Source organism: Mus caroli, unplaced genomic scaffold (assembly GCF_978045245.1).
Source record: "Mus caroli unplaced genomic scaffold, Mus_caroli_1 scaffold_9, whole genome shotgun sequence".
Classification (NCBI taxonomy): Eukaryota; Metazoa; Chordata; class Mammalia; order Rodentia; family Muridae; genus Mus; species Mus caroli.
The window spans coordinates 128,889,725-128,903,279 of record NW_028227264.1 but is presented as its reverse complement, the minus strand read 5'-3'; the positions used below and the strand labels follow the sequence as shown (position 1 = coordinate 128,903,279).

Sequence of the window (13,555 nt, the reverse complement as noted above, 5' to 3'; positions counted from 1 at the left end):
TATACCAACTCAGCCACAAATCCTTCAACCCACAACTCTTCCTGTATACAAGATATGTAGGGATAAAAAGGAAACAGAAATTGAAGTAATGGCCAAAAAATGACTGGCACAACTTGAGACCCGTGCCATGAAAGAGAACCCACCGCTGACGCTATTAATGATAATTGTGCTATACTTGCAGACAGGAACCTAGCACAACTGACATCTGAAAGGTTTTGCCCAGCAACTAATGGAAACAGATGCAGAGTTCCACAGCCAAACATCAGGTGGATGTTGAGAAATCTTATAGTAGAGGGGAAGGATTGAAGGAGCCAGAGAGGTCAAGACACCATAAGAAACTAAAGAATCAAGTAACCTGGACCTGTAAAAGCTCACAGAGACTGAACCACCAAGTAGTGAGCATCATGGGATGTACCTAGGCCCCCTACACATATGTAACAGATGTACAGCTTGGTCTTCACTTGGGACCCCCCAACAGGAAGAATAGGGGCTGCCTCTGACTCTGTTGCCTGCCTTTGTATCCCTTTAACCTAACTGGGCTGTCTTGTCTATCATCAAAGGAAGAAAATATACCTAATCCTACTGAAACTTGATATGCCAAGGAGGATTGACATCCATGAGAGTCCTCCCCTTGTCTGAGGAGAAAGGGGGGGGATAGAACAGGAAGAGGGAAAGTAAGAGGGAGGAACTAGGAGGAGAGGAGGAGGAGGAGGAAGCTATGATCAAGATGTGAACTAAATTAACTGATGGAGAAAAGTAAAAGAAAAGAAAGAAAAGAAGAGAGGGGGTAAATATATAGTTAGAAAAAAAATCATTCAGAGTAAGGCAACCCATACCCAGAAAGACAAACATGGTATGTATGTACTTATATGTGTGTATCAGCTGTTAAAGTCATTGATAAGCAAGCTACAGTCTTTATAAGCAGAGAGGTTAGATATAGAGCAAGGGGCAGGGGGTCGATCTCCCTAGAAATAGGAAATAGAATAGGTAATAATGGATGAATGGGGGAGTACTAGAACTAGAGGATCAAATGGAGGGGAAGGGATAAGGTGGGCAAAGAGAGGGAATACAGATAGGGACAACTGAAACTAAGGGCCATTTGAAGGGGTGTATGGAAACTTAATACAGTAGAACCCTCCTAAAATATATGTGTAAATAAAATGTACATATATGAAGGCAATACAAATGAAACTGCCATGTAATAGTGGAGGTTGACCCCCAACTGAACTTCTCTTGTCACCAAATGAAGCTTTCAATACTGGGACTGCATTATGTCTAGTCGAGTTGTTAGCCAAAGAGATGCCATGGGAACTCCAAAACCTAGACTATTGCCAATGCTATTGGTTGCTTGCCACAAACTGATGTAAGGTCCTATTGCTAAAGACAATACCTACATAACTTACTGAACACAAAGAAGTAGAACTAGTGTCTACCTAGAGCCATTACCCTTAGTGACTAGTGTTCATGGTACCAGAAATTATTCTGCTTGCTACCAAAGGAGAAATGTAAACACATACCTGGCACCATAAAACCTTGGATCTACAATTGTTATTTGCCTGTGAGATATTCTGGTCTATTCTGGTACAAAGCCAAAGTGGCAGGTCCATAAACTTCCATGGATTCTCCTGTCTCTACTTCCCACTTTTCACAGGAGCACTGTGATTAGAAAGTCACACTACCATAACCAGATTTACATGGGTGCCGGGGATTAGAACTCAGGCCCTCATATTTTTCTTTTGTTTGTTTGGTTGGTTGGTTGGTTGGTTGGTTATTTTTTAAGGAATAAACATGGCTTTGTGTGTGTGTGTGTGTGTGTGTGTGTGTGTTGAATTCAGCTTGCTCATATTTTTTATTTTTACTAAACTAATAAAATTTATTTTCAAATATACAACTCAGTATTGACATTTTTAAGTCAGAAAAATAATTTATAACAGTTAAATGCCCCTTAAATATACATAATATCTTCTGAAGCTAAAATAATATGCACTCAACCAGCTTTTAAAATCTATTTGGAACATTAAACATGATAGAAGTAGGAAAAAAGTCTTTTGTGAAGTCTTCTATGAAAGGAAATTGTGCAAAGAAGGCACTCATATTTTCACATCAAGCACTTTACTCTCCACACTGAACCTTCTCAGCTCCTTAGTTTGACTTGCAAAATCAACATCCTGGGGCCTTTCTTGAATAAAGACACCTGTTGTATAAGCCTGAAAACCTGAATTTGATCTCCAGAATCCACATATAGGTGGAAGGAGAGAAACAGCTCCACAAATCTGTCCTCTGACCTCCACATGTCACTGTGGCACACACATCGTATGCAAACACACATATCAAGTACATATCAACACAATGATCGATTAACTTTTTAAATAAATTTAAACCTTATTCATACAGAATAAAGCTAAGTACTATTTGAAACCTATGTAATTTATTCACCACATAACAAATTGATAATACAGAAAATGAGAGCTAGATGTTTTACAGCTGACATAACAAGCATTAATTATAAGAAACTGGACTAGGTTATCTTTTAATTATATTCTACACTTTCCTTGCATTTTCTTGTAAGTGATTTTGATGCTCTAAGTCTCTAAAGGTCCTGTTCCCACAAATGATTCATTAGTTATTTCTGAGCCTGGGTCACCAAGGACTCTTGTGTTTATTTGCTCTAGCTGTGGCAAATTAATAAAAAGTATTAGAAAATTCTCTTTCTGAGCAAAGAGTTCAGCACATCAGCTCTTCCCAAACTAGCAGACATTCCTTAGAACCTAGTTTTTCGGGGCTAGAAAAAGTTAAAAAGTTATTTTCCTAGAATGGTACTGCATCGTCAATGAGAAAGTCAGTCTGAATGACTAAAAACCGACAATGTAAATCCCGATGAATTCCAAGACTATTATTTTTGTACACATGACTAGATTTAATCAATGGTCACCGGGAATGATAATTTTACATTATATTTACAAGAATACCTGTGGTTAAATAACTAAAAGAGAAAGACTGTGAGCAACTGCCAGAAATGTGAGTATAATGAATTCCGTCTTTTCAATTATGGGTTCTTTTTTGAAACTCAGGTCCCACATTCCTCTAGTTAAAAAGTCTTCACAGACTATATTAAAATTATAGATTTAAAATACAATATAGCAGTACTTAAAACAGCACTTTAAAGGGTTTTATTATTGGATATGGCATGGACATTAATAAAGTTATATTAAGCATCGATGAAAACCGAGGCTATATCTCAGTGGTCCTTGCATAACTTATGCAGACCCTGGTTACCAAAAGAAAAATGCAACAAGGAGTAAGAGGTCATCATCTAAAAATTGAATAATTTGAGAACTGTGGGAAAATATCTCTATGCAGATCTCTAGAAATTTGTGAAATTGTGAACTTGGGAATAGGAATCGAGCTGGAAACAAAGACCATTGGATGAAGACTATTCCTGATAGGTAAGGCAAGTGCTTGTTTCAGAATAAAACCTGTAGTAAAGGTTTAGTAATCATAACATACTGGCTTGATTAAAAGAAACTAAATGAAATAGAATTAGGCATGAATATCAAGTATTTCCTTTTTGGATTTGTGTTCCAGGTTTACTCAGTTATATGATGATATGATGAGCAATCATTTTTAGAGATTAAAAGTTCAAGAAAATAGAGTTATGTTGACAAATAATATAATACAAAGGACTACATAAAGGCATCAGCAAGTGTCTCAAAATTACAAAGAAAGGTGACAGATGAAACACACATGGGTCCTCAAGGTAAGCTGTGAAAGAGTGCTATGACTGTTGTGTGGTTAGAAACACACGTTCTACCAAAAAAATTCCCCAAATTTAAACAGAAATTTCATACTGTCAGAATAATTTTGCTATAAATTTTAAATATAAATAATGGATAAAAAGTGACTTTGCTATATTAACAACTGAACATATTAAAAGCAAAAAGAAAGCATTGTGAATCAACTGAAATAATTCAAATGTGTCTACTAATCACAAATACTGCATATTTAGTGTTCCAGTGTGGAATATGTATGAAGAGTAACATCACTTCCATATTAAGACAGTGAAGTTGAGATAGTTTTGAAGACAGGCTTAAGAGTTAAATATGACTTTTTCTTTTTCACTTGATTTTGGTAGTGGTATTTCAAGTATATTCCAAAATTAAACACTAAAAGTAATTGTGATGATTTTTTCAAATATATCTCATATATAATATTATCTTATTACACAATAAACCTTCCCTCAAAAAATTTTCTTTCTTTTATCCTATGATAGGATAATAATGTAAATGTTAACTGAAAATTAATAAGATGAGATAAGGTAATAATTAAAGGGACTGTTTAAAGAAAATATATATGTTTGTAATTATAATACTAGACTCCAGCATATTAGATCACAAGTAGAAAGGTTATAACAACCTGAAACTGAACCTGATCCTGAAAATATTTGTGATTTTTATAAATAAAAACCTCAAGGAATACATGAACAGACCAAAGATAGTGAAAGATTTCACTTCAGGATTCAGGCTCTAAGGAGGAACTAAATCTCAGAAAGCATTAACAGACAACTCAAACTGCTTGGAAAAACATGAACCCAAAGAACAATTGAATAAATAATAATAACAATTTGAGAATCAAATGCAAATAGAAGGAAGTACACATAACATTTTGAAATGTGCAGACAAGGCAATTTGATTTTCTAAATCTACCCAGAAAACAAATCAAACATTGTAAGACCTAAGCCACCAGTGTGTTTATGTTTGCCAACTGAATATATATATGCATATGAGTTGGGTTTCATAAATTTTTCCTGTAAATTACTACTCTCTGAATTTTAAATGCAGACTGGATAGGGGTAACAATTCAATTATGAGAAACCACACAGTAACAACATTCATCCTACTGGGACTGACAGATGATCCACAACTGAAAACTCTGATCTTCATCTTTCTGTTTCTCAGCTATGTGCTGAGTATGACTGGGAACCTCATGATCATATCCCTTACCTTTATAGATTCACACCTAAAGACTGCTATGTACTTTTTCCTACAAAATTTCTCCTTCTTAGAAATCTCATTTACAACAGCTTGCATTCCCAGATACTTATACAACATCTCAACAGGTGACAAGACAATTACATATAACAACTGTGTCATTCAAATATTTTGTACTGATCTTTTTGGTGTGACAGAATTTTTTCTGCTGGCCATCATGTCCTATGACCGATATGTAGCCATCTGCAAACCCCTGCATTATAGCACCATCATGAGCAGCAGGATCTGTACAAGACTTATCCTCGGTTGCTGGGCAGCTGGCTTGTTTGTGATCCTGCCACCACTTAGCCTGGGCCTCAAGCTGGAATTCTGTGACTCTAATGTTATTGACCATTTTGTCTGTGATGCAAACCCCCTCCTAAAGATCTCATGCACAGAAACATGGCTCATAGAGCAGATAGTGATAGTTTCTGCGGTATTAACATTTATCACGACCCTTCTGTGTGTAAGCCTTTCCTATATATACATAATCAGGACCATTCTAAGATTCCCTTCTGCCCAGCAGAGGAAAAAGGCCTTTTCTACCTGCTCTTCCCACATGATTGTGGTTTCCATCACCTATGGCAGCTGCATCTTCATCTACGTCAAACCATCAGCAAAGGACTCAGTGGCTATCAACAAGGGTGTGATGGTTCTCACCACTTCCATTGCTCCCATGTTGAACCCATTCATTTATACCTTGAGGAACAAACAAGTCAAGCAGGCCTTCAATGACTCAGTTAAAAGAATTGCGCTGTTCTTCCAGAAGTAGGGAAATTTACTACTCTAGAAAGACAACGTTTTATGAAAAATATATGACATTCATAAACTGTACTTTAAAATGTTTATCCTTTGCTTTCTAACTGGGAAACTTTATCACATTTGAATGTCTCAATAATTGTGTATGAAACACTTTCAGGAAATAAAAATATGCCTTCTCATTTAAAAAATGTTAAAACAGCAATGATGGAGCAGTACCAATGAATAATTGTGTTTATTGTCTATTCTAACTTCAGCTTTCATGAGGATCTTGGCACCAGGAACCATGATAAGTTCTATCTATTCTTTGATATCTTCATGGAATTGGTTCAGGAGCCCCCACAAGTGTGTTAAAATGTTTATATGCACAGGTTCCTTACATTAAATGGCTCAGTATTCCCATATACCTATGTACATTCTCTTGTATACTTTAAATATTCTCCAGATTACTGAAAGTGCAGAAGACAAGTTAATTTCTATGTAAATAACTATAATGTTTAGGGAATTATGACAACAGATTGAGTATGTTGACTATATATGCAAATTTTGTTCAAATGTTCCCCATCTTTTAGTTGACTCCTACATAACCCATAGTTATCTGGGAACCCCTGGTACTTTACTATTTACTCTAAACAATAAAATAAGAGAAAAGAATGGGTTTGGAACAATAGATTTAATATTACAAATAATATTAAATCTTGACTTAATAATATTGTTAATGCTTTCAATTTTACACTATACGAAAATGGTTATTATATAATCCTATTCCTTCTATGACTTGCAATAAGTACAAATTATGCTTTATCTTGTATTTTATACAGAATTTAAAGCCTTACTAAACTATCTCTACCACAAAGATGTTCTAAAGTATAACTTAAGAAAACTATAAATGCCTCATAGGAATATTGATTCATTTGTGAAAACTGAGAGAGAGAGAGAGGGAGAGAGAGAGAGAGAATGAATTTTTTAAAAATGTGGGCTGGGGAGATGGATTGACAATTAAGAGCACTGACTACTCTTCCAGGAACCCCCAATTTGATTTTAGATGTTATATATATATTTGATTTTTGATTTTATATATATATATATATATATATATATATATATATATATATATATATATATATGTAGCCACTGACACTGGACTCTACAATAGGCAAGTATCATCATTTTGATCAGTTGTGTGTTTTCTATAATGTTCTCCACCTCTTGCAAAAAGAAGTTTACTTGATAAGTTGTAAAAGCTACATTTACCTATGATGATAAGGGAAAAACACATATACTTCATAAAAGTACATTTATTTCATAAAATATGAAGTTATAAATTATGCTGGTCTAGTAAACTGGTGACAGTAAGTTCTTCACAATGATCCGTGACCTTACTAATCCTACCTTATTGGCTAGATTTCCAGACACAGGCATGACTTCCCTCAAGCTAAGCAGTCCATAAATCCAACTAGATGGTTCTAAGTTACAGCCAAAACAAGTGCTGCTACCACTTGCTCATCCAAGAATATCTTGCCACATTGGTCATTATTACGATTTCTAGGTATCACATCTGTGGAGGACTATTGAATGCTGATAAATTTAACTGGTTATTCATAAAATAATTAAAATTAAGGAAAATGTATAAAATGCACTAAGGTATTTTGTCCACATTTTATTAGTTTTTTTTTTTCAGAATTCTAGACCATAATTTTATAACATTTCTTCCCCCTACTCCTCTATAATTCACACCATTTCCCCACACACCCAACTTTGTATTCTCTTTTTAAAAAACTATAGACTACAGTTTGTGCTACCAGTATCATCCTGGATATGTATTCTCCAGTAGAGCATGGTCCAACTCCCAGGGGCCATACTCTTAAAGAAAATGAACTCTGCATCTTTTATCATTGTAAATAGATACTCAGCTAGGGGTTAAACATCATGTCTATCTCCCATCTCTACACTGGGCTTTACCCTGGCTTGAGCTTGAACAAATTTTGTGTATGCTGTCACGATCACAATCACTGTGAGTTTACATATACAACTGCTCTGCTGTGTTTGAAATACACTCTTTCCTTTTGTCATCCCACCACCTCTTGATCTTTTAATCTTTCCTCTCCCTTTCCACAATGATAACTGAGCCTTGAGAAGAGGGAACCGTTGTCAACCTACTAAAGTCATAAAGGCTAAGTAGTCACAGATTGAAAGGTATACCAAAATATCAGCATAGGGTAACCAAGGACCCCAAGTGTTAGAGTTCAAGAATAGTACAAAGCATTTCCCATTTTTATATTAAGACAAACAAAGCATGAAGTGACCTTTACAGTTAGCTTAAACAAGCATAAGTGCAGTGAGGGAATACACCTGGTATTATCTTATCATCTTTAGTCATGTGAAAAGATACAAGAATATTGGTAATGAGATGGGGTGGACATGCCAGGACATTCCATTTGTGCCCTTGCTTTCAAATGCATTCACTTATCACAGTTTATGCAATTCTCTCTAGAAGGTCACCTTGTAGAAAGAACATTCTGCACTCTGTTCCTTCCAGAGTTGACAGTGAGTTCATAGCTTTTTTACATAGGTTCATACAGGTTGTGATACAAATGCCCAGTTTATGGCTCAATGTTCTGAAGTCTCTTATCCCTACTACTTCACCAATTCTGTGTCTGTTTATTACCACCAACTGATGATTTTTTTATGGCAGTTGATTATTACACTAAATGCACTGAAAGTCAGCTTAATACTAGGCCAAATTGAAATGGTAATCGTAGTAAGCTATCCGCAAGGGTCTATACCTGTCTAGGTAAAAAATTTTGGCCTCTATAACAGCAACCAACTTGAGAGGGGTTTACTGTTCAAGATGAAACCCATGTCTGACATAGTTCAAGTAGCCAAAAATCTGGGACTAGATGGGCCATGACATGGGGATAAGCCAAATACAATTGTTCTTCTTAATGACTATACCAATGTAATGACTCATAACATTTTGCTAGATGCATAGATCAGTGTCCTGCTCAGCCATCATCAAAGATGCTTCCTCCTGCAGTAGATGGGAACAAATACAGAGACTCACAACTGAGCAATGTGCAGAGAGTGAGTGGGAGGTCTTCATCAAACCACTTCCCTAAGAGCTTAGGGAACCCCAAAGAAGAGAAGGCAAAAAGTCTACAAAAGCCAGGGAGAATGGAAGACACAAAAGAAACAACGCCTTCCAGACACTGCAGGCTGACACACAAATGAACTCACAGACACTATGGAAGCATCCATAGGGACTGTACACAGCTAAGCCAAATGGGTTCCCAGCACTGACAGTGTGGAGTGAACAGGATCTCCATTCCTAACAAAAAGCTATCTCTAGTTGACAACTACTCACAAAGGAAAAATTGGTTTTCTACAATACAATCTTGTTGACTACAGAAATCACACTTAAGTTCACGCCCCATGTCCTGCAGTGTATGACCAACATGAAATGAACTCAGGGGTATTTGTGGGTATATTTTGTCTCATCATTCTTCTCTTGGCACTTTTTTTTACAATACTGCTATTTTGTTTAAACATTATAATTCCCAGTTGTGTGTGTGTGTTTCTTCTGTTATATCTTTGTTATTTCTTGTTTGTTTGCTGCATTGTTTTCTAAGCAGAGAGAAAAGGAAGGCCTAGGATAGGATAGATGGGGAGATGGAGGGATCTAGGAGGAGGGAAGGGAAACTGTGGTCAGAATATTTTGTATGGAAAAAATCTATTGTCATTAAAAAATAAAATAAGTATGCGGGCTCATATTAAGAAGACTAACAATAAAACCACAAATAGGTTTTTGATGGGATTTCTGGTGTTGGTGAGTTACCTAAATTCTTAATCTTCAGTATTTGTTTAAAATGGAATTACAATTTCTAGAGAGTTTTTGAAAAATCCAATGTAATTATATTAAAAAATTGTTCCTTATAGATATGTCGTATTCAGACTCCAAATATAACTCATTTTCTTTCAATTCTTCTCTTGGAAAAGGATATTCATAGTAGTTGTAATATTAAAAGGTAGCATTTATTCAAATCTTTGTGAGTTTTTATTTTAAACCTCTCTTGGACTTATAAAATTTTTACTATTATTCAAAAATGAAGCATTGTGGTTCAGAAAGATTATGTAATATTCACTAATTCATGTAGCTTACAAATGTCAGATATAATCTTAGATAATTTATGAGAAAATGTATTCCCTTAAACACAGTCCTACATATCCTGTACTTGAAATTAAACACAGTCCTACATACCCTGTATTTGAAATAAACAGACACAAAAAGAGTAATTTCTTCCTTTTAATCAGTACAAAATAGGTTTTATATATTAAAACAATATAACATTTAATGTAATTCCAATATATCATTTTGAAATATTGTTTGATGTAATTTACTTAGTTTGACTAAAGTGATAGATAGAAACACCCAATACTCTCCTCTGGTCTCCACAAAGACATACACATTCACACATAGGTACACAAAATCCTACACTTGCATACCACCCCAAATATAAACACAAAAAGAAATAGATATGATAGAATACACACACAATCTAAAGGAATATAAAACATGATACAAATTTGTACCTAAGTTAGAAAAGAAAGGTTGAGAAATGGTGTCCAGTGAAATGAAGAAGAAAATAATAACAAATGTATAACACTAGACAGAGATTGAGTTTACCATTAGCATCATATTTTTGGAGATTAACAGTAACCAAAATAAGTTCATATTCCACAATATGATTGTTTATCAAATGTTTCATAACATTTACATTGATCACCAAATCTCCAGAATAGAATGGTCTAATACAGAGGAAATGTAAAACAACAATTACAGAGGTATATATATATATATATATATATATATATATATATATAGTTACTTTCAATTTTTAAAAATATCAAGGGATTGATGGATCCCTTGGATCAGGGGTTAAAAATACTACCTTTTCATTCACAGCATAGTGGTGCAATTCCCAACACACACACTGACACACACAGATGACTTACAATAATTTGTAAATACAGGGGATTTGATGTCCTCCTCTGATATCTATGACTACTAGGCTTGCAATAGGTACATAGAAATAATTACAGGCATACAGGCATGCAGGCAGGCAAAATGCCCCATACACACAAAATACTTTTTTAAGAAACTAAAACCAAGGTGCGCATCATATAATTTAAGGTTGATTCCTTCGTTTTTGAAGGGGCACAATGATATTCATGTTAACCAGTACCTTCATTTGTTTCTATTAAACATTAGTTTATTAATCAAATCCTTGAAGGCTTGTTTTACTTGTTGATTTCTCAAGGTGTAAATAAAAGGGTTCAGCATGGGAGCAATTGAAGTATTGAGAACAGCCACCCCTTTGGTCAATGATGCTCTTTCATTTGCAGAAGGTTTGACATACATGAAAATGCAGCTGCCATAAGAGATGGAGATGACAATCATGTGAGAGGAACAGGTGGAGAAAGCCTTTTTCCTCTGACTGGCAGATGGGAACCTCAGAATGGTGCTGATGATGCAGATGTATGACAAGATCACTAGAGCTAGTGTGAACAGCAGAGTAATGGAGGCACAATAAAAGCCAAATGCCTCTAAAAGCCTTGTATCTGAGCAAGACAGTTGTAAAATGGGGAAGTAGTCACAGGAGAAGTGATCAATGATGTTCAAAGCACAAAAATCTAACTTGAGGATAAGCATGATTAAAGGGAAGATGCTCAGAAATCCTGCCAGCCATGAGGTGAGGACAAGAAGTGTGCAGACTTTCTGATTCATGATGATAACATAGTGCAGTGGTTTGCAGATGGCTACATAGCGATCATAAGACATGGCAGTTAGAAGAAAGAACTCAGACACTCCCAGAGAAAGGAAGAAATATAACTGAGCCAAACAGTTGTTATAGGAAATAGTCTTGACTTTAGTAATTATTGACTCCAAAAATCTAGGGATTGAAACACTGGTGAATATAATTTCTAAGAAGGAGAAATTCTGGAGGAAGAAATACATTGGAGTCTTTAACTGAGAGTCTAGCAAGGTGAGAGTGATGATGGTTAGGTTTCCAGCGACACTTAATATGTAAGCAATGAATAAAAGGATAAAAATTACAACCTGAACTTCTGGTGTGTCTGATATGCCCAAGAGCACAAACTCAGTAACCGTAGAGTGGTTTCTCATACTGATTTACTGTTCACAGAATCTATTGATAAAAAAGAAATCAAAGTGTAAACACAATGTAAAAAGAACAAAAGTTTAAAAAACTGATATTACTACATTCTGTGAAGTTAAGCAATGGGATATTTCCAGTAGGAATTTCCAATCTCTGCCCATTCCTCTTAAACAAAAAAAAATCTTGCTGAAAGAAAATATTTTTGTACATGGGTGTTTAAAGCCCTCTTGAGCAATTATAAACCAATATTCTACATGTGGTTCTAATTTATGTGTGTGATGTACGTTTGAACTATAGATTTATATAACAATGTTTTAATAGCATCTTCATTTTTAATATAAAACATTGTTTTTTGGTTTCACATACTGTATGCTTTGAGAACTGAATATAACATTACATTTCAACTTCAATACTATTCCCAAACTTCTATAGTTTGGTAGTAAAAACTGAGCACCCAATCATATTTACTAAACCTAAGTGCTGTAATGATTATTTTCAACAATAATACGTATTGTTTTAAAATGGCTAAGTACATAAATGTGTTTGTGAACACAAAAATCAGAACAGATTTTTTTATTGTAAATCTTCATTTATGTGAGAATTAAAACATGGGCCAGGGAAAATAATTAAACAGAGCCAGGAATCAATAGTTATTTCCTAAGAATGCTGAGATGAGACGCTTGAATCATTTTAAAATTTTCTTTTTGCTAAGTTTATTTGCTACTTTATATTTAAACTTTCTTAAGGATCAAAGGAACTCATACAAAGGACTTTTTTTTCATCTCCAGGTAAAATAGTGCCTTCGTTTTCAAAGAATTATCAGAATGAATAAAATTATGTGTTGGAATTTCTTTCTCAAATCACAGAGCTATACACTGTAACCTCTTTGACATTTATCACTTCTCTTCTCTCCTGACATTTAACAGACAACACAGAGTCTGTGATATGTTATCAAATTTGTTGTACTGGTTTCTGTGCTGTGCAGTTCAGCAAGTGATAAGTATTAAAGCTGATCATGGATATCATTCACCTTTTCATATTTTAGTCTTCAAGCTCTCCATGTTTTGTTCTCTTTAGGAATATACATTTTTCATCAATATGCCATCAAAACTGACAAATAACTCTTATGTGGTGTATATGATAGTCAAAATATACTAAAATCTAAATTTAACAGTAATAAATATATTTCAATGATAACTTGAGGATCCTTGCATTTTTGCAGTAAATTAACCTTTCAGGGAGGGTAAGAAACATTTGTTCACAAATATGAAATATACTGTTTGGTATATATGGTAATACCATTCAGATATAATACCATACAATAGCCAGCCATTGCTTAAATTCTGCCACCTAAAAGCATAGAAATAAACATATTCATAATATTCTCCAGAAGATTGTTTTGTCATTCAGGTCACGCTAGCCTCTTTTAATTATACAAAAACTTGACATAAAAAATATATATGGTGAATTGCTTGTACGGATGCTAACAGCCTCACTTAGAAATGAAAAGAAATGTACCTTTAATCTCTTTTATTGTTTCACAGGAACCGAGTGTGCTATAAACATATTATTGCCATCCTTGGAATTCTTTAA

At 34.7% G+C, this 13,555-nt stretch overlaps 2 protein-coding genes across 2 annotated transcripts; one reads left to right on the top strand and one right to left on the bottom strand.

Annotated features, from left to right (window-relative positions):
• The first annotated feature begins 4,863 nt into the window (after nucleotides 1-4,863).
• On the top strand, nucleotides 4,864-5,799 carry LOC110302913 (olfactory receptor 6C2-like). Its single transcript, XM_021173719.2, has one exon. It carries the CDS (start codon nucleotides 4,864-4,866, stop codon nucleotides 5,797-5,799), a length of 936 nt encoding a protein of 311 aa, XP_021029378.2.
• Nucleotides 5,800-11,031: 5,232 nt separating this feature from the next.
• Nucleotides 11,032-11,994, bottom strand: LOC110302914 (olfactory receptor 6C3-like). The gene has a single exon (XM_021173722.2). It carries the CDS (start codon nucleotides 11,968-11,970, stop codon nucleotides 11,032-11,034), a length of 939 nt encoding a protein of 312 aa, XP_021029381.2. The 5' UTR covers nucleotides 11,971-11,994.
• Between the last annotated feature and the right edge of the window lie 1,561 nt (nucleotides 11,995-13,555).

Coding starts and splice junctions, on each gene's coding strand:
- LOC110302913 (XM_021173719.2), top strand. CDS start 4,864: ATGAGAAACCACACAGTAACAACATTCATCCTACTGGGACTGACAGAT.
- LOC110302914 (XM_021173722.2), bottom strand. CDS start 11,970: ATGAGAAACCACTCTACGGTTACTGAGTTTGTGCTCTTGGGCATATCA.